This window comes from Tachyglossus aculeatus, chromosome 8 (genome assembly GCF_015852505.1).
Source record: "Tachyglossus aculeatus isolate mTacAcu1 chromosome 8, mTacAcu1.pri, whole genome shotgun sequence".
NCBI classification, from domain to species: Eukaryota; Metazoa; Chordata; class Mammalia; order Monotremata; family Tachyglossidae; genus Tachyglossus; species Tachyglossus aculeatus.
In genome coordinates, this window is record NC_052073.1 from 18,445,119 (window position 1) to 18,467,353 (window position 22,235).

The 22,235-nt window shown below is 39.4% G+C and overlaps 1 protein-coding gene across 1 annotated transcript in view; it reads right to left on the reverse strand.

The window, feature by feature from the left end:
- Window positions 1–164: 164 nt before the first annotated feature.
- TAF4 (TATA-box binding protein associated factor 4) overlaps window positions 165–22,235 on the reverse strand; it is a 67,712-nt gene continuing 45,641 nt past the window's right edge. The window contains 11 exon segments of the mRNA XM_038750031.1: window positions 165–1,638; window positions 10,334–10,453; window positions 10,833–10,889; window positions 12,085–12,210; window positions 13,343–13,473; window positions 13,861–14,030; window positions 15,050–15,164; window positions 16,190–16,337; window positions 17,425–17,667; window positions 18,225–18,314; window positions 21,823–21,945. Coding sequence (XP_038605959.1) covers window positions 1,471–1,638; window positions 10,334–10,453; window positions 10,833–10,889; window positions 12,085–12,210; window positions 13,343–13,473; window positions 13,861–14,030; window positions 15,050–15,164; window positions 16,190–16,337; window positions 17,425–17,667; window positions 18,225–18,314; window positions 21,823–21,945 — 1,491 coding nt within the window. The 3' untranslated portion in view covers window positions 165–1,470.

Below are 22,235 nucleotides of genomic sequence, written 5' to 3' on the forward strand. Positions count from 1 at the left end.
AACAAACCAAAAAATACATACTCTGAACTAAATTTAGAGCCTCCGCCAGCTGAGTTTGTAGTTGGGGAAAGGGAAAAATGAAAGCTGCAGAGAGGGAGCAAAAATAAACAGAGTAAATACAGATAAATTTGTTTTTAATAAAGGAGTTAATTTTCTTTCAATCCTATATAAAACAATAGCAATTAAAAACTTCATTTTTGAAAGTAAAATATTTACATATGAACAAGTAACTGTGCAAAATTTACATGAAAAAATGGAAAGACAGGATTTCCTAAAAGACAAAATAAAAGGTGTAACAGTTGTCAGGTGTTGATAAAAATACTGATCAGCATTCAGTTTACACGCAAGAGAGTTAAATTCTACCATGAGAAGTCACACAAAGAAAGCCAAAATATTTACAGTCATAAAAGTACTATCAATAGACAATTTAATACAATAACCTCTGAAAATATAAAGAACCAATTAGTATATTTGTAATAAAAAAATAGGTACAAAGAAGGGACTTTGCTCTGGACATCTTTAAAGTTGGCCCACAGCTTGCATACAGTCTTTTAGCAAAATAATTATAGTTTACATAGCCATTTTTATGTTATGTGCCAAAAATTATGTACAATTACTGACAAAATACACCAACCATTTTTCAACACTTGATTCACACTGAGAAACAGTCTTTTGATGATTCCTCTCAACTTTGATTTCATTTAATCTAAGCTTTCACTTTTTAGCTAAAAAAACACAGTGCAAGTAAAATATATTTATGCTGAAAAGGTTTTCATTTTTCTTTTAACTTTACAGCTTTACAAACTATAGCAAATAAAATGCATTTTTACAGATGCTGATAACACATTCAGAAGGAACCCTCCTTTATGGTCTCTCAGGGCCTCTAATAAGCAGTAATGTGATTACAAACTGAGGTTATGTTTCTAAAGTTGAGTATTCCTCTAGAATTTGAACGTTGGGGAGAGGGGAGCAAGATAAATAATCTAAAAATCAGTTTGCTTTGCCAACTGACTATTTAAAAAAATAAAAATAAAAAACGAAATGAGGTCATCGGCTGTAGACATATATACCTATGTAATTAGTTTAGTTGAGTCGAACAACTAAAATGCACAAATAATGTTGAAACTGTTACAGGTCTGACAAAGGATAGCTAATTATTTGCTAAACGATTCCATCAGTCTTTATATATGGCTTGTTTGGCAAGAAGGCCACTCAATCAAAGATGAGTCAAGATTTAATTGTCCTTTAACAGAATCCACAGGCCTTGCAAGTATTTTCACTGTTACAGAAATGTATTTTTCTCTCATACTGAAGAGCTGATTTATAAACAGGAATATAAAACTGTTCCGTGTAAAGAGGTGGTTGTTTTTCAAACAATATCCCATTTGCTTGTTACAAAAAGGCGTAATCTGCAAATATATAAAAACGTCCCCAGGCGTCTCCATCAAAAATACCTTGATCTTTTCCATTTTACTTAAGGAATGCTTTGTATAGCAATAGTGAATGGCTTGTCTCTCGCTCATTTTCTAAACAAAATATGAGGTCCCTGAGGTTGACCCGCGTTATCCTTTGTCGCGTAAACTGTCTGGTGGTTCCGACTCCAGAGCTGCCCGGGACCGCTGCGCTTGTGCCAGATCCCTACGAGTGGAGAAAGGAAGAAAACAGGTCCGGATTATGAGGTTTAGATGGAGAGTTGTAAACAATATTGGGTAAGACCCTTGGCCCCCCAGCCCTTTTGCCACTGCCTTCCGGATGACAATGAGTAATAACAATAGCAATGATGCTATGTTATGCGCTTACTATGTGCAAAGCACTGTTCTAAGAGCTGGGGATCAGATTGTCCCCCATGGGGCTCACAGTCTTAATCCCCACTTTACAGATGAGGGAACTGAGGCACAGAGAAGCTAAGTGACTTGCCCAAAGTCACACAGCCGACAAGTGGCAGAGCTGGGATTAGAACCCATGACCTCTGACTCCCAGCCCGGGCTCTTTCCACGAAGCCACGTTGCTTCTCAAGGAAGTCTGTGACTAACATGGACACACACATTGTTGCAGTGGTATGTGTCCTAGTCCTTTCACCGATGACTCTGCTGCTCCCATATATACACACATTTGTAGAGTTAATGCGTTCTTTTTGGATGCCGAAATCCAGCACTGTCAAGAAAGTAAACACACACTTAACTATTCCAACGATGTGGTCGCTGGCAAGTTTACATTTCACCCACATATAATCATGCTGGCTTTCCAAGGCAGTAAGAGAAACCGCAAACAGGAGTCCCTCTACTGAAGCTGAAGTTCTCCATGCCAGATAGCTCCAGTGTCGCTTGTTTTTTGCCCTTTCAACTTCTGATTTATTTGTTCTTCTTAAGCAGGCTAATTTCCTTGGGTTTTGTGTAGTTTAAATGTTAAATAGGTTGCTCTGGTACAAAACTGGCATGAGAGACCAATGTAGAGAGAACCGTCTCTATTCATCTATTAACTTAAACTTTAAAGAACATACATAAGGATATTCTGACATCTTATTGTAGATAAGGGAACTAATTTGAATTCCAATAATCCAATCAATTTAATGGCCTTTATAAAGTTTTAACAAATCAGGAGCATTCGATGTATTTTACTCAAGCATGCATCAACAAATCTGGTTTATTGAAAGGTTAAAGGGTAACCTTATTTTAGGTGGAAATTTTCAAGTTGGAGATGTTAAGGTAATAAAAAGTATACATCCAGTGGATGTCATATAGAAATCAAATGTTGTCTGGAAGTATTAAGTAATGGGATTTGGAAAGGAGACTGAAAATCAGTTCTGCACTGATAAGCATGTAAAAGGCATTTTTCATTTAGTATTTAACCATACATTTTTACCCCATCTCACACTAGTCTTTGCGTGTGTGTGTGTGTGTGGGGGGGGGGGGGGGGGGGTTAAAATAAAAAAAGGAAAGGATTTTAAAAATTAAATCACACCAGAGGAAAACAAAGCATCCCCAGTTGATAGGGATGTTCGACCTTCACCTGATAGCTCTCATCTGGGTTTTTATGAAGGGGACAAATCTACTACAGAAGTTTCTTGGGTCAGTGGAGAGAGCATAGGCTTTGGATTCAGAGGTCATGGGTTCAAATCCTAGCTTGGCCAATTGTCAGCTGTGTGACTTTGGGCACGTCACAACTTCTCTGTGCCTCAGTTACCTCATCTGTAAAACGGGGATTAAGACTGTGAGCCCCTGTGGGTCCACCTGATCACCTTGTAACCTCCCCAGCGCTCAGAACAGTGCTTTGCACATAGTAAGTGCTTAATAAATGCCATCATTATTATTATTGTTATTTGATGTGTCTACTTTTGAATGGCTGAATTTCTTCAATGAGTGATTTCAGTTTTTCATTGTTGCCATTGTTTTTTTTAAGTCATGAAAATAAGGTCATATCAAACCATAGTATAATGGTTTCCTCAAAAGACCAGACCCCCACATAGGTCTCTAAATAGATGGAAAAGCAAGTCATATTTCATCAAATGGGTCCTGGGAGAAGAGAAATGGAATCTTGTTTTTTAAGAGAAGTGAATCAATGGACTTTGAGGCAGAAAGGAGCAAAGTGTCTTGTATCATGCGAAGCTGCCTGGGAGTCAAAAGTAATATTGCTAGCCTAGAAATGAAACTTTGAGGAGAAGGCAGAAGAGGAGAAAGTAGTATGGTTAGCAATCTTCCTCATCTAGAAACAGGGTAGCCAGTAGCGGAGGAAGGAAGCAAATGTGTCGATGCCCAGATCAGGTTTCCATCCCTAATAACGATAACAGTGGTATTTGTTAAGCGCTTACTATGTGCTAAGCACTGCGTGGGATAGAAGCCAGATCAGAAGCAGCATGGCTTAGTCGAAAGAGCACGAGCTTGGGAGTCAGAGGTCATAGGTTCTAATCCCCGCTCTGCCACTTGTCAGCTGTGTGACTCTGGGCAAGTAACTTAGCTTCTCTGTGCCTCAGTTACCTCATCTGTAAAATGGAGATTAAGACTGTGGGCCTTATGTGGGACAACCTGCTTTCCTTGTATCTATCCCAGAGCTTAGAACACTGCTTGGGCACCTAGTAAGCACTTAACAAATAATACAAGTATTATTATTATCATTATGTAGTCCCTGTCCCACATGGGGTTCACAGTTTAAGGGGGCAGAAGAAGAACACTTAATGTAAGAATTGAAATGCTGTGGTTAAATCTATGGAGAAGACTCACCAGTCAGGTTCCCAAATAAGCAATCATCTCAGGTCTGTTGACTCTGATAATATGCACATTAACCCCTGAGAACTACCAAGCCGCTGGTATTTACACTGGAAAGAACATACCCTGTGGAAAGCTGAAGACCAGGATCCTGCCCCTGCAAGTATGGGAATTCCTGCTGAGGCCAGGCTGTCAGTGGTGAGGATTTCTGACTGAAGGGGCAAAGTAAGGCTCCCCACAAGGTGGAGAGCTCCAGCGGGAATCCTGAAATATTGCCGACAGCAACGACCATTCCCCCTACCAAGGAAACCACCTACTGGGTTATAGCAGTTTAGTACAGCATTGGCCCTACTGTGTGGTTACTATGACTGGAAAAAGGGTTGTGCATGTAAAAACATGCAACCAACAACCAAGTGGGCAGGGGTGTGTGCAAGTCGTTATAACTAATCAGTTCCTTCCTCCAGGATCTCAGGTTTTAAGTCTCAGAACCAAGGCTTGCCCATCCTCACCCTTCACATGAATCTGAGGAGATGGCTGGGTTTGAGTCTCCATCGGTGCTGCCTACTTTCCGGGGTTATTAGCAGAAGTTTATGAAAGCAGCTTGGCTGGAAAATTAATACCTCCACTATGTTACATCACTGACCAGGACTGGCCCTAAGTAGATGACCTCCACATTTCCCTGGCCTGGAGAAGCAATCAGATGGAGACTTAGTGACAGTAAGTCGAGTTGGTGGAAAGTTGTTTTTTTTCTCATTTTTTCATCAGCATTTAGTACAAATATAAACAAGCATTTATTTCCCTTGACTAAAAATACTCGGCCTTTTGCAATTGCAGGTTCCCAATCTCAACACAGAAGAAACCAGTTTGCTCTTTTCCCTTTTTTCCCCTGTTCTTTCATCCCTTTTGTTTAGTTTATCCAATAACCTGCAACATGCAGCAAGAGTAGTTTACTTCCCTCAGGATATTAAAGCAAAGAATTCACATATTAAAAGACAGTCTTTAACTCCTGACATTCTCAATTATTATTTTGGATTGTGAAAAATTCTGCAACTCTAATTACATTGATTCAGATTTCAGAAACAATGACGTCTGATTAGAAATAGACTAACTTCTCCTCTCAAAAGTTGCAAATAATGATTAAAACTCCCTTTGCAAAATCTGATTTGTCCGATACCTAAACTAATAATACTTACATTATAAACCTTCGGTAGCATTTTCATTTTCCTAGTCTGGGAGGAACTTATTTTTCAGATTTCAATACCATACTGAGCAAATCCTACTTCCTTTTGGAAACTCAGATGCTGATTCCTTTTCCCTTCTGAATCCCTAATAATATTGTAGGATTCAACATTTAGTGCAAAAATGTAAATGTACTGATTTTTAAGTTATATAATAAGATGTTAAATTGCTAAATTAATAAAATGTTAAATTATACATTTTTCTAATTGAAAGTTCAAGAGCAAATCATGTAAAATATCCACAGGGAAAGTCTGAACGTGGCTACAGCTTGTCGCAATTTCTTCGAAAAGGTAAGAGAATCTGAAGTTGTCACTTTTGATGTAAGGAAACTGCAAACTTGACAGGCATCAAACTCTGGAAAATTTCCCTAAATGTGGATAAAATTTAGTTCGTTGTAAACCACACTTGCAAAATCTAAAATAATGTTACTGAAAAGGTTTCAAGCCCCCCAAAATGTTATAAACAGACACACAATCTCATTAATATTCTTAATATCAATAGACAAGGTAAGGAATTAACATGGTTAAACATCAACCCCAATAAAATCATAGGAGCTTGCAGGTGGCAAGAAAATATGGGTATATCTCAAGTTGTTTAAGAAAAGGGAAATAAGGTTTTAAAGGAAGGTGGTTTGAAAACTGAATCAGTCTTGAGTGAAATGCAATGTTATGATAAACAAAGAGTTTGTTTCAAGCAGTCTGTATTGTTTTCACACTCTCTGACCCCTCTCTATAGTTCATCATCACGGCAGTGGGAACCACTTTACAATACACCATGTTTCTTGTTGCAGTAGTACAAGCAGTTGCCTGAGCAATGAGAATGAACTGATCATCTCTGCCGAAGGAGATTCCTTTGCCCTTTACTTTAAACATTCTGGCACTGCGGTCATTCTTCTTAAATTGCAGTCTAACCAAATGATGTTCTAAGGCATCAGTTCTGGCAGAAATACCTATTTAGCAATCACTGAACAGTAACTGGGTCTTGTTTCTGGAAATTGAGGGAAAGGCTTAATAATACTGCTGGAGGTAACAGCGGTAACTACCTTGGATAAACTGACCGTTCCTAGGTCCGTTCATTTGTGCTACTCATACACCCAGAAATGCATCATTCAGGCAGGACTTATAAGTGGTCCAGGTCAGTGCTGGGCAGACTCTTCTCCCTTCCTTCTCCCCGCTACTTTGCCACCAAAGTCTTCTGATCTCCTACTAACCCATGCAAAGTGGAACCTCTGCACGAACCCACCTAATAAAGAATAGTGATCTTCTTAAATTGAGCCAAAAGAAAAATATGAGCATCTCACACTTGGTTTTTGGGGGGTTTTTTTGCTTTGCTTTGGTTCTTTGTTGGCCTTTTTTTTAACTGTATTGGTTAAGCACTACTATGTGCCAGGCACTGTTCTAAGCACTGGGGTAGATACAAGCTAATCAGTTTGGACACAGTACATGTCCTACATGGGGCTCACACTCTTTATGTCCATTTTACAGATGAGGTAACTGGGACACAGAAAAGTGAAGTGACTTGCCCAAGGTCACCCAGCAGACAAGTGACAAAGCCAGGATCAGAACTCAGGTCCTTCTCACTCTCAGGCCCATGCGCTAGTTCACTGGGCCACGCTGGGTTCTTTGTGTAGTTTAAATGTTAAATAGGTTGCTCTGGTACAAAACTGGCATGAGAGACCAATGTAGAGAGAACCGTCTCTATTCATCTATTAAGTTAAATTTTTAAGAACATACATAAGGATATATTGACATCTTATTGTAGATAAAAGAACTAATTTGAATTCCAATAATCCAATCAATTTAATGGCCTTTATAAAGTTTTAACAAATCAGGAGCATTCAATGTATTTTACTCAAGCATGCATCAACAAATCTGGTTTATTGAAAGGTTAAAGGGTAACCTTATTTCATCTATGTCCTGAAAAACCTAACACGTACTAGGAATACTGTTACCTGGTTAAAGAAAAAAAAAGTGAAAGAGATGAAATAGGGAGGAAGGAGGGTTGAGAGAGGAAGAGAGAAGCCACAGCTGCCACCAAGTTCTGGCCCCACTATCGTCGGCCTCTGCCACCTAGGTCCAACTCATTCTGGGCCACGCCACGTTGCCACTGCTGCTTGGTCACAGCGTACCTTTCTCCTCTCCTCTGCCCCAACCCTGCATAAAGTGAGCACAATCTTGGTCTCCTTAGGCTCAAGCCGAGTGAGGTCTGGCCCACTAAGCCATTGTGGCTCAGTTTTAGCAGTCCTAGCAGATGATAATGCCCCCACATTCTCATGGCACAACTGGCCAAAATGATCTGAAACTTCCATTAAGGCCCTGATTTCCTAAGTGAGGGCTCTAACTGTCCTGCCTAGGGGTCAGTTCATAAGGTGGAGCAATTAAACAAGGCAATGGAGTCTTGTGTCCTAAAAGACAGGTGAACCTCGGTCCAGTCCCAATGCCTTCCAAGCAGAGAACCCAAAAGAAGGAATCGATTATACAGTTAGTGGTCTGGCAACGCCACCCCCGCTCTCTTGTCCCCACCAGTCGTATTCCCATTTGAGCATACTTAAAATGGTCATCTGATTTTATTCCAGTCACTCTGCGCAGTACCCACCTAGTGCCCAATACATATCTCTGGCCTGGGAATCAGAAGGACCTGGGTTCTAATTCTGGCTCCGCCACTTGTCTCCTATGTTACCTTGGCCAAGTCACTTCACTTCTCTGTGCCTCAATTCCTTCACCTGTAAAATGGGGATTAAGACCGTGAGCCCCATGTGGGACAGGGACTTTTTCCAACCTAGACTGTAACTCGCTGTGGGCAGGGAATGTGTCTGTTTATTGTTATATTGTACTCTCCCAAGTGCTCAATAAATACAATGGAATGAATGAACCTGATTACCTTGTATCTACCAAAGTGTTTAGAAGCGTTTGACACATGGTAAGTGCTTAACAAAAATCATCATCTGTTTTCACACAGACCCACTGCAGGGAATATGACAGCCCTGAAACAAGTGGAGTGAGGCAGAGCCCCCTGCCCTCTGGAGAAATGCTCTAGGTTTGGACAAACACAGCACCCTCCTGCCAACTGATGTCTGTGGCGATACAACTGCCGTCAGTGGCCGCCTACGCACAAACTAAGCATTAAACACTAAGAATTTTGTTAACTGGGAAACTTTAGCAACTCTAAGGCCATGATTCCTTGTAAAGAGGCTATCTGTAGAGTTTTAGTGGTTCCAGATGGGTGTGAAGTTCCCTTGGGGCCTTAATCTCTCTAATTAATCAGCCTTCAGCATCAATTCACTGTCAATTAGTGATGCTCCTCCTTTCCTGCCGGTGTCTGTCCCTTACACTCCCAGTTTCCTACTCTGTTAATGTGATTAACTTTCCCCCTTTAACAGTTTCAGCTTCCCCCTTTAACAGTTTCAGCAATAGGTTTTCACTCTAACTCCATCAGGAAACAGTCCTTTGAGCCCTTTTAATGGCCCTTGTTGGACAGTCTTAACTTGGATATCCATAACGGAGCTTTTACACTTTGTCAAAGTTTGCAGAATATTAAACATTTAACTGCAGCAACAAAAATGGAGGTCTTCACTCGAGCCAAAAATAATATGGTCCATGTGGAAGCCTAAGGTGTCTTTTGGGAAAAGGGGAGTAAAATGAGCCTGTCCATATTTGATTAACTCTTGAATGAACTGGTACCAACATCCTAGTGTATGCAATCCATTTAGCCATAATGTGTTTTCCCCCATGTGTTTTGGCTAGAATGCTATTCGAAAATGAGCCTATTTTAGATCCAGTGCAGTACAATGTGGGGAAAAAACTGTGCACTTGCCCAGTATTCATCACAGTCCATACTACAACGCAGGGGTCCGCCACAATTTGAGCCAGATATTATAGGGGAGCTGATATTATTAGATATGATATTAGAAGCAGTGTGGCTTAGAGGAAAGAGCCCGGGCTGGGGAGTCCAAAGTCGTGGGTTCAAATCCCAACTCCACCACTTGTCAGCTGTGTGACTTTAGACAAGTCACTTAACTTCTCTATGCCTCAGTTACCTCATCTGTAAAATGGGGATCACGACTGTGAGCCCAAAGTGGGACAACCTGATGACCCTGTATCTATCCCAGCGCTTAGAACAGTGCTTGGCACATAGTAAGCGCTTAAATACCATCATTAATATTATTATTACTGGGAAACACGTGTTGACAATAATGAGGTAAAGTTGAAGAGCTTGCTGTTTCCCCTTTAAAAGGCATATTGAAGTGATGATCCTTTTAGACTGTGAGCCCACTGTTGGGTAGGGACTGTCTCTATATGTTGCCAAATTGTACTTCCCAAGCGCTTAGTACAGTGCTCTGCACACAGTAAATGCTCAATAAATACGACTGATTGATCCTATGACAACCTACTGACATGACTATTATCACACCTAGGGCAAAGAATCATCGTTCAACTTCAGCATCCTTAGCCAAAGATAATAATAATGGTATTTAAGTACATGATAATAATAATTGTGTACTTACCATGTGCCAGGCACTGTACTAAGCACTAGGGTAGATACTAAGTAATCAGATCAGACACAGTCCCTTTCCTACACGGGGCTCACGAGAAGAGGAGTAATGATGCAAACAGTGTGCTCCCCAGTAACACTTGCCCCACTCTGACTTCCAGAAATTCCCAACTCCCCTATCTTTGAGAGAAGGCTGGTGTGGGAATTAGATGAAGAAAGAGAGAGCAGCATGGCAATGGGAATTCCTGACTTCTTCATCCCCATTAAAACAAGGTCATTAAATTCCTTAGCAGAGTACAGCTTAACCAGGGAAAAGACAAAGGCTAGGGAATGGGCTATTGTATCCAGGAGGAAGAAAAACTATTACAAGTGAATTTACGTAACAAAAAAGGCTACCATACCTCCGTTCCCGATCCAGGTCCCGGAGAATCCACTTTCCTTTTCTTCCTAGGACCAATTGCAGCTAATGCTGTTAAATTGGCTTCCCTTTGTCTCATCTGAGCTAGCTCTTGTTGCTGCATCTGAGTATTTAAAAAAACATAACTTACAATTTTGGTCTCCTTTCTGTTTATGCTTTAATTGATCCACTTATGGAGCAGTCACTGTGTGCAGAGTACCACAAGGCGCTTGGGAGAGTACAAAACAGTTGGTAGACATCACACCTCCCTTCAAGGAGGTTACAATGTAACAGGGGAGAGAGGAATTAAAATAAGCCACAGGTAATGGAAGTAACTGGGTAGAGGGTTTACACATAAGTTTTGTCGGGGAGGGGTGAGTACCTACGTACTTAATGGGTGGGACTAAATATATGGGCAAAGAGGTAGGGAAGAAGGCAATGAAAACTTAGGGAAGGTCTCTCCTCTTTATTGTTTAATAATGATGCTGTACTGAAAAACTTACCTCTTTTGCCTTCTGTTTCAACCTAAGTTGTTCTGGATCTTCTTGCCTAGATCGAGACTGAAGAAAGATGAAGGGAAAAAAATTAAATTGTGACTAAACAATCTTCGGAGTTTGTTTCATTTCCTAGCCCCATTGTTTTCCCCTCTGTTTTCTATCCCCATTTGTTAGACCCTCTAGATGCATGGCTAACGACTTTACATTGTTTTACTGAGTGGGAAAATTCCAATTCATAAGTTTTATAGGAAAGCACGGAAATCTAAGGTGCCACTCATTCAATACAAAAACCTCTCTGAAGACCCTTTAAGGAGGGGCTCAGCGGGTCACAGCACCATCAAGGAAGTTCTGATGAAGGACCCAACAGGTACGGCAGGCTGTGAAAATACTATTAAATCCAATAACCCCTCATTACATTTTAAGTGACAATTAATCAAAAACTAAAGGATAAAACCTTCCAATAATGCTGATTCAGTATCTGTAGGGGCAAAGACAGACTAAGGCTTCACAACCGTAGTCCGTGGGGGCCGGTGGAGGAGGGGGTTGCAGTTTCACCTGTTCATGGCCGGCTGGAATCAGTCCCACCAATTCAGTGGGCCACCCTCACCCCAGCCTGGGACAGCCCAGACCTCTGGGAATAAACTTTCACCGTTGGGTGCAGATGGAATTCATGGTTTCATCTCATTGGTGGGGTTTTCGGTAACCCATCTCTCACAAATACCAAGGGACTACTACTCCATGCCACTGATTAAATAAAGCCCTCCCCTGGAGAGCTCCAGGCCCTACCAGGCAATCAAATGCTATTAATTAAATGTAATTCCCACAAAAGCACCAAGTTTCAGTCCGTGACATTTCTCTCTGCAGAACCTTTCCCTCCACAAGACAAATGTAGAGAGCCCGTGCAACATGTAAAAGGACCGGAGGAAATCTAAAGCTGAGAAAGAATGGAAGAGAGGAGAGAAGCGGAAATAGTGAATCCAAGCAAATCGGGCAGGTGGAGAGGAAAATGAAGAAGAAAAATATAAGATTCTCAAATTTCTAAAAGACGGCTTTCACATGGAAAAATAAGTAGCCTACAGTCAACAGAGCTGTCTTAGAAAAAAGCAGAGTTGTCTTAGAAAATTCTCAAAGTCAAATAGCTTCAAGAAATGGAAAAGAGAGTTCCTTCATGACTGTCAATAAAACAAACAACTATTTAATCCTAGGGCATTGTTAGTGGAACCCACCAAACGTATCAGACTGAAATCCAAGCACTTGCCTTTGCAGCTCGCATCAAAATTTCCCTTTCTTGTTCATCTTTTCTCTGTTTTTCAATTTGATCAAGTTGTTCAAAGAATTTGAGCTGTGCCCGGACGTCGCTTGCCTGCTCATATCTGTCATCATCCTGGGAGAGGGGCAAAAATAGTGCTTAATGTGAACTGAGCTGATAAATTTGCACAGTTGAATTAAATAACATTATGTGTGGTTTTCTGTAAGCTTATATTCAGAGCTGTTCAGGTTATTTACTGGCTCTCTGATCTCACTTGGTATCTGATCATAGGCTAACATTTTCTGATTTCAGGTCATATTAGAGGTGAGAACAGTAACCAAAATGTCGGCAGTTCATTTCTTTCTTCTAATCATCAATAATTACTGCCCCCAAGCTTAGACATAAATAGTTCAGGAACTTCCATCTACTCCCTTAACCCTCATTCTTTCACCTCGCTGGTACTCAGCCCAAAAGTCCCTTCTTCCAGGAAGCTTACTCTAAAAGTGGAGAAAGTGGTCAGTGGATTTTCCTTATCCCAAAACTAGATAAAAAATAACTCCTCCCCACAACTCACTCTCCTTGTTTCTCCCAATTTCTCTAACATGCGGTTTCATTCTGCATTTGGGACACAATGCTATTGGAGAATTAGGGAATGTTCTTTCCACAACATGTGCCGATGTGGACAGAGCAAAGTACGGTATCGGAAGAAATGATTTTGACCGTGCACGTGGCACTGGCAAGGTGTGAGCACTAGGATGTGGGTTTTCAGTAGTGTGATAGTCTTTAGGAACCCAACAACTACACTGTAGGAAAACTGACAATATTTCCTTAAAAATAAGTTTGTATCCATATGGGTGACTTTTTGCTTGGTATGTCAGGTCTGTGTGTGCGAGGATTGTGTTTTTCAAATATTCAGTATGACAGTATCACTGCTAAATTAGTGTTTAAAAATAACAGCATATGACCAAAGTGGCAAATCTGTAAACATTCTGCCTGTCAAATACACTTGTAATTCGACTACTGTGCAATTCTCATTTAACTCTCCACTCCCTCCCCTCCAGCCATTCTGTACAGCAGTTGGGAACACCATGTGGCTGGAAGCAAAGAAAACTTTGTGTAAAAGTCTTACACATGCTTAAAAGAGAAGGTTTTGGCACTTAGGGCAGCCCTCTTGCCAAGATTTTGAAAATGTTTCCACACCATAGCTGAAATGGAGTAGTACGAGACTAGAGTGGCAGAATTATTTAAGAAAACAAAATACCATTACCTTATAAGAGAGATTCTTTTGTTGGGCAGTTTCCGATACTTTTTCTACAAGGTTTTGTAGCCTTTGTTGCGTTGCATGCGATACGTAACTTACTACATCGGGATGTAATTCTGTTATTCCATGCTTTTTACCTAGATTTAAAGTTTAGGCTTTGAAAGATCTCTTTAAAAATTTTTTTTACCATCTAACCATATCAGAACATATTCTGCTGACTCTCCTCCATCCCCAAACAACCAACTGTTCTTTCATTTAATGTTAAATGACTCCAGCAATATAGGTTTTAAGTGTTCTTTTCAACTATAATAACTGCCTTATGAAGATTATTACAACCATAATAATCCTATGGATTTAATTAAAGCAAGAAATAAAGTACCAAACGTTGTTCTGAAGACCGTAAATTTCCCAAATCTGTGCAAAGTTTCAGGGTTGGGGTCAATATTAAAAGAAACTTAGGCCATACTGAACATCAAACCCACATGCAAGCGCAGTGCTAGTGAGACGTATAAGCATATGCATACCTATTTCTAATATCCTTCTTTGTAAAGGTGCTGGAAGAAGAAAGGTTTCATCTTTACAAGACCTTGTTAATGTACCCACTAATTCAGAATTTGTTGCCAATATCCTCGCACTTTCTTCTGATAAGTTTACTCCAGCCATTGACGCAACATCATTAATGTCATCATCATCCCTGGGAAGACAAGGGAGGGTGAGGAAGAGGGGAAGATCATTGCAGCAGCACAGGAGAGGTACAAAACAAGTAATGTAATTTGACATGAGTGTTCGAACTTTTTAAAATGGAAGAATCTGTCATGATTGCCTACAAAGATAGTTACCCCCATTTGCTCTTCTGAAGTGCTTCAAATCCAAATCTGTCCACAAAACGGAAATGGGATTCCTAACCCAAAAACTACTGTACTGCTGAATCTCATTCCCTTAATCCAAAAATAAGTAATTAATATTAAAAAATAAGAAGAATACTAATAAAGACCACCAAAGCAATTTTCATTATGCCTGTTATTTGCTTGGAGCCCTCTGGGTGCTTATTATAAGAAAACTTCCTGTTGTTTTGTTTAATTTTATTTTAATTTCTTTTAAATAGCCACATTTTCTTGTTGCTTCCTATAATAAAAGTGATCACTAATAGCCTTCTACACATCCATGCCTCCCCATGAGAATCTCATTTAGTTTACAATGATGCTTCCATAACTGACGCTGTGTAGGCAGCCAAAATATCAGAGCGAATTACAATTTAAAAGGACTATATGTTCTAGGGCAAAGAAATTAATCATTCTAGAGTAAAGAATGGTCTACAATGATTTTTTTTTCCAACTCATTTCCTAGAAGCTAAAAAGAAAAACTCTTTTCCTCTCAAAAATCCTAACATGTTTATGAAGCATAATCCTCAGAGCAACTGAACACAAAGGGCAGCAGAAAAAACATACTGTTTTAATGTGCTGGAGCTGGCAAAGAACTAATTTGTGTTCAGTTTAAAGGGCCTGAAATAGTGTGGAAGAAGCCATATTTTCTGGGCTGTGAGCACTGCGTTCATATTCCATTAATCCTGGGTGCCCAAGTGAATAAAACAAATACAAAGTGATTAATAATATGAACAATTAAATGATTTTTAAAAGTCTAACCTGTCTAAATGTGAGAAACTCTCTTGAATATACATTTCTTTGAATGAATTTACAAGGACTTTCTCCATACCTAAAGGAGCCTCCCCCTGGTTCTTTAAGTTTATTCTTCTGTGCGGCAGTGGCTTGTGCTGAAACAGTGGAAAGAGCTTTGGTTCCAGGTAATACAGTAGGTTTTACAACAGGAACTGCGGAAACAAAACACCAACAAGAATCACTTGCTTTTTACTCCGTGCATCTCATACTGGAGACAACAAAGAGTTAAATTAGGAGAGATACTGTTTAAAATGACATTAGACATTTTAGATGAATTTGTACTTTTAAAGTTAAAGTAGGCAAGGGGGAGACGGGGACATATTTCAGGTATTTAAATTGAACTGAACAGTCAGCATTTTGCAGCTTATCTACACTTCACCAAGTTCACACTAAAAATGTATTTCTATAGCATAACATACTACTGAAGATTAGAGGTGATGAATACTTATAATTTTATTTCTGCAGACGAAATGAACTAGCATTGATCAATCAACCCGTCAACTGTATTTATTGAGCACGTACTATGTACAGAGCATTGTACTAAGCACTTGGGAATGTACAATACAACAAAATTAGCAGAAACGCTCCCTGCCCATAACAAGCTTACAGTCTAGAGGGGGAGACATCATTAATATGAATAAATATAAGTATTTTATAATATGTAATTTAAAGTACGTAAGTGTTGTGGTTTTCCCTTTGTTTTTAAATTTCCCCAAGATATATCATCTTAGTATATAAATTACATAATCTGAAAAAATATAAAATGTTTCTGTGGTACCTTTCTCTTAAGAACTCAAAATTCCTAAAGACTAGAATTTGGGTTTGATTTTTCCTATTTTAAGAATAAGTGAAAAACAAAAATTCAGTTTTCCGAGACCTAAACTCGTATATAGATCTGTTGCTTTAAATTCTTCCTTCTATTGCCATAAATCTCCTTGTGTTAGATTTCAATTCAAAAACACTGTATGGTTTTCACTCTGTTCCCTTTTTGTCTACTGTTTCTAGAATTTTTACCAAGACCCGAGGAAACCATGGGAACTGCCCAAGCTCTTTCTGGTTTCTGCTCACTAACCAACCACACAAGAACTTCAAGAATCCTACTGGCTAATGATGCCGAAATTAACCCTGACTTCTGATGGTATATTGACTAGACAGACAACTAAAGGCACACTCTTACCTGTCTGAAGTTGGTTTAATTGAATCTGTTGAGGCGTAGTAAGCATAATACGATTGTGCGGCGGCCGCAGTGCTACCATAGGGGTTTGTGTCAATGTTACCTGTGGAGGTCTTATCAAAGTCCCAGGTTTTTGTGGCTGTTGGATGACCTGATGAAGGCCAACAGAACATTAGTAAGCATCTTTCCAGAAATTACAATAGTCTCTCCAACTAAAATCGGATTTATTGTGCAGAGCATTGAACTTCGGTGTTTGTGAAGACGTACACAGCATTGGTCCCTGGCCTCTAGCATCTTACTCTCTAATGGGACAACAAGCCAACGGATTAAAACAATTGCTAGTGAGAATAGACAGTAATTTATTTATTTGTGTATATATAAACCAATGAATAGCATCTAAAGGCTGAAATGGCTGAGGGAATAGCAGGATGGGATTCATTCATTCATTCAATCGTATTTATTGAACGCTTACTCTGAGCAAAGCACTTGGGAGAGTACAATACAACAAACAAGACACATTCCCTGCCCACATTGGGATGAATCAGAATTTCACATGGAGAAGCTGACTTTTTAAGAAGACCCACCAAGGAGGCGTGGGATATTGGTTGGGTGAAATTGACAGAGCAAAGGACTTTAAAGCAGGGGAAAAGTGGTGAGCAATAAGTCAAATGAGGGTGAGTTGAGAGTAAGGAACTTCCTTTTATATACCTAATCTTCAACATCAGAAAGTTTCCAGCAAACTGCACCAACAAGGTAGGCCAACCTGGCTGATTAATTTACACACACAATTGGCTTCCTGTGGTATTTCAAAGTGAACCTACATAACTTTATTCAAAACTGGAAAACTATTCAGAGGGGGGCCTTTGACGGATAAACAGGAGTTCTAAATACAAAAAGGTCTCTTTCAAAAGATACTATCTTACTACGGCTCCATAAAAAATTACTGGTATTTGTTTAAGCTGGTAGTAACTATTCATAAAAATGGATATGCCAGCAGTTGAAAGGCAATTTGCTTATTTCTTTTTTCTAAAAAATAAAATGGAAAATTATAGGGGCCTTTCATTTCTGACGTACATTTTAACTATTTAAAATACAGGATTTTCCCCTCAGTGAGAACTTCCTTCGCATGTTTACAAAAAGGTTTCTGCTGACATAAATGCTTAAATTACGGGAGTTGAAAGAACCATTGTACTCCAGCCGACTACAAATTAACAGAAAATGTACTTCATTCTCCATACCAGTGGTGTTGGTTGTCCTTGTTTGCCGACGCCGACTTGTGTAGGCTGCGTTAGACTGATTACCGGTTGTTGAAGGGTACTCGTTACAGTGGCGGTGGCCTTCCCTGCTGTGCGCTGAACTGAGCTGCTCAGCACCACTGCTGTAAGTGCTGTCGTTGCCTGTGTCGTGGGCTGCTGCTGTTGACTTTGCTGGATAAAAGCCGCCGAGTCTGGGGTTAACTGTCTCAAGGCAGGTAAACTCCTCTGACATGGAGAAAAGGAAACAGGAAAGTGATTTCTGAGTTGGTGCTAACTTCTAAAAAAAAATACACGACTGATTTTAACAGCAGTGTCCTTGCGGATTTTGTTACACATAACCGTCTTCAGGGCCCAAAAACTCCAGTTCCCCATTTTATTTTTAGGGATCAGGAGCCTAAGCATCTCTATTCCATCCCCTTCCCCTAGCTTTGATAATGTATCACGTCAAGCATGAGTCATATTTCATGTCTCTATCCTATTAAAGTTTTAGACTCATACTGAGATTGTCTTCAAAGCAGTAGTTACACCCATTTACTACAGACAAACATACAACTCTAACTTTTCTTTTAAGCAAATAAAACTTTTGACTCCATCACATTAAAATTTAAAAGAATGCTTCTCTGACACGGAATTCTTGAAAACTTGCTAAACGCACAGAATAAAATTTAAGATCCAATACAATGTACTGCTTCTCTTTTCAAAATCTTAGATACCATGATTTAAGTCTAATGCTATTTTGGAAAAGACTTTGCTTGTTGCAAATTCAGAGACATAGAAATTACCTTCAGGAAAGGCACAAGGTAAGGTTGAGGTGAAGAATTAAGTTCTCGGTACAACCTGCTAGTAAAATCTTCCGCTTCAATTTTTCCATCCTGGAAACACAATTAATTTTCAAAAATGATGTCATGCAAAGTTCAATACATGCACATATTTATTCAGAAGCACACCTTTAGCACAGCAACGTATTACAGTTCACCAAAACAGTGAAAAGTGACAAAAACTTATGAAGGACGCTACTTGGTTTTCCTCATCTCAAATGTTCTGATACTGTGATTTACTGATTTTCTTGTCATTCATTCATTCAATAGTAGTTATTGAGCGCTTACTGTGTTCAGAGCACTGTCCTAAGCGCTTGGGAAGTACAAATCGGCAACATATAGAGCTGGTCCCTACCCAACAATGGGCTCGCAGTCTTGTCCTTTATGTTACATCCGTCTTAATGGATTTAAGTGACTATTTGAAAATAATTAGAAGATAAATTCATTGTTAACTGATGTACTTTCCCAAGTGCTTCCTATATAGTGCACTGCACTCAACAAATCTCATTACTGTTGCTGCTACTACTACTACCACTACTACTACTACAACTACCGGTATGAGTCATCTAGAAAAGGGAAGCGTCCTAATTTAGTTTACTCAAATAATTTAGCTGCTTGCCGCTGGAGATTCTAAAATATTAGTTTAGGTAAATGACTGGGTCCTACTTAGCACCGTACAAGCATATTTTATGATAAGTTCCTCAAAAACGAGACTGTATTGTGAATTGCTAAACTGTGGGTTATGCTTTCCCATGGATTTACCTGCAATTAGTTAGGTTCTGAAATCTCATCCCACTTCCTTCCTGCTCTCCCCTGTTCCAATACGTTTTTCTTGTTCATCCTCCTTACCTTGGCACTTTTCATTCAATTCATTCGTTTGATCATATTTATTGAGCACTTGCTGTGTGCAAGGCACTGTACTAAGCACTTTGGAGATTACGCTATAACAATAAACGGACACATTCCCTGCCCACAACAAGTTCTCCTTATACCAGTGAACCATGTCATCACAAGGCCCTTTCACTTTCCCGGTCCTGTCTTGTTCTCAAAGACGAGAAGGTCGGGCTTCAAACAGGTAAGGGAAAGGGTAGGAGTTACGGTGTCACAGTGGCCACGGCAACTGCTGTCCAAGTCCATCCTTGCCCCCATTCCTACAGCTAGTTAGTGGCCCACACTCTAAGTACCTCACACATCACGACTTTAAAATACTAGTGGGAGGCAGAGGAAGACAGCTTTGGGTTTGAGGTATGCGAAACAAAAGGGCTAGAAGACTACTTAGGAAAAAGAAGAACAGGAAGTGAGCAGAGAGGGAATTTGCTTACCTGGAGGGTTTGGAAGTAACATCGGGAGCGGGGTTTATGGATTCTGGGGTACATCAGCAAATAGTGCAGGATCTATCCTCAGGTTGCATGTATTAGGGGGTGGCTATTACCCAGGGTTCACCTGGAATTTTGGGGGTGCCAGTAATGCAATGCATTTATTAAACAAGTTAGTGTTTTTGCTATAAATCGGATATTGAGGGGAAAAAACGAATAAGCAGCACATGCAGGACTGGAGAAAGAAACTGTTTCATGCAACTGTCCACTATACAACTATACATTCCGTACAGTTCTAACACTGCATAGCCTTTATAACATTTCTCTTTCACAACTGCACTACTGAATTTTAATGCCAGCATTACTTAATCAACCAACTGATTGATTTATAGCACTATCACTTTGAGAAAGCACTGTGAAGTATATTTTGGCTGAAACACTTCTTCCAACCTTTTGAATAATAATGATGGTATTTAAGTGTTTACTATATGCCAAGCACTACACCAAAGCACTGGCGCAGATACAAGATAATCAAGTTCCACTTGGGGCTCACAGATTAAGTTGGAGGGAGAATTGGTATTGAGTCCCCATTTTGCAGATGAGGGAACTGAGGCACCAAGTAACTTGGCAAAGGTCACACAGCAGGTAAGGAGCAGGGCCGGGATTAGAACCCAGGTCCCCTCACTTCCTGGCCTGTGCTCTTTCCACCAGGCCAATGCAACATTTTGAAGCACTCTGACTAAAGAATACAGTGATAAAAGCCTGTTTTTATTCAGTATACATAATAGGCTTCTAGTGTATTAGCACAAGGTGTCATTTTTGCTGAAAAGGCATTCTTAAAATTAAATACAGGCAGTCCTAGGACTCACAATGCAATTGGTTCTTAAACATTACGTTGAAACATTTTAAATCAGAACTAATTTTCTTAGATGAACACTGTCAAAAATGGAATTAGCCCATTTTTTTAAACCCAAATTACCCAGAAGGTATAAACTGTATATGTATATTATAGATCACTAATAAAGCTACATTAATGTATTTATATTGATTAGTGATGTTCTACAATACAGTAATTAACGTTTACTTCACTAGAAGTAAAATCCATGGAGCTAGTGTTGTACAGTCAGAATGAATGTATTGAAAAGCTGAAATGGTATAAATTGAGAAAGTGTGGGTGCAATTGGCCATATGATAGTTCAAGTCAAGGACTTCCTGTATTTATATATGTATACACAAAAACTCAAATTTGAAATCTATTATTGGTACTTATTACATTGCTACTTTATCATGGAACTATATTATGATTCTTAATGTGTTTACTATTTTGTCACTTTTTTGGATCTTGCGAATGCAGTAATGCAGTTTATATTATTTCCTATGGGAAATTATAGTCCGTTTAATGCTCTCTCTTTAAAACCCTGATTTTGTGGAAGCAATTAAGAGCATTAGCCAAGGAAAGTATCTTTGACATAAACTGGGAATTTTCAACTCAAGTGATTTGGAGTAGTAATTTGGTTTCAAGAGCTTGAAAAATCTACAAAAATGGTAAAAAAAAAAAAAACAAAACAAAGCAAACAAACAAAAAACCTAGAAGCTTTTGCAGAGTAATGCCTTCAGCATGTCCTGGTGGTGGACTTTGAAGTTTCACCAACAAAAAGATCCGAAAAAGCACCACCCTGGCTGTCTAAACTAGGATCACAAGTTTACGACTTATATACCTTGGGCATGCCAAACTGAAGACTATCACCTAAAGCTGTTAAATAAAAGATCAACAGATGTGGAAAAAACAAGCATTCAGAAAATTTCTTTAAGTGGCAGAACAATTCAATTTAATTTTGACATTATAAAATACACTGAGGGAGCAGAAAAGCAAAGAACAAAAACCAGTTTCTTCCACTGTTTCAAGAAGGGTTTATGAAGAATGAAAGGGATATGACAGTGAATTTTTAAGTAAAATTTGATAAAAGTCCAAGAATGTTCAAAAGATCCACTTTCTCATTCCCCCATTTACTACAGTCTACAATGAATATAAGCCATAGCTCTTAAGGCCACAGTCTTCTAACAACAATGCATTAATAGCCACAAAAGTACTCCTGGTTCAACCAGGCACAAAAAAGGACTCATGGTAGTACCTACCATGTATTACTTAATTATCAATTTCAAAAACCACAACTGTATTTCTTTTTCCCCATGTTAAATGTATGGATGAATGTTTCCTACTGCATTTTGCTCTAAAGGAGTCTTACCAGCAAGTTTTGTACTAGTTCTTTCACATTAGCTGCAGTCTCTGTTGACTGTTTACCAGATGATGCCAGTTTTATTAACGTAGATAGGAAATTCTTGCATTTCTTCACATTTTCCATAGTTTCCTGGGTTGAGGTGGAAATGACAAACGGATGAGATGTTTCAAAACACTTGAACAGAAGGAAGTAAGAACTCTGCCACTGGGGAGGATTCATTCATTCAATCATATTAAGTGTTTACTGTGTGCAGAGCACTGTGCTAAGCGCTTGGGAAAAAACAATCCAACAATAAACAGTGACATTCCCTGTCCCACAACGACCTCACTGTCTAGAGGATGAGTGTCTACTTGCTCTCCACTTAGATTCCCCTCCTCTAAATAACTGCTGATCCTGGAATTCCTCAAGGAAAAGTTAGA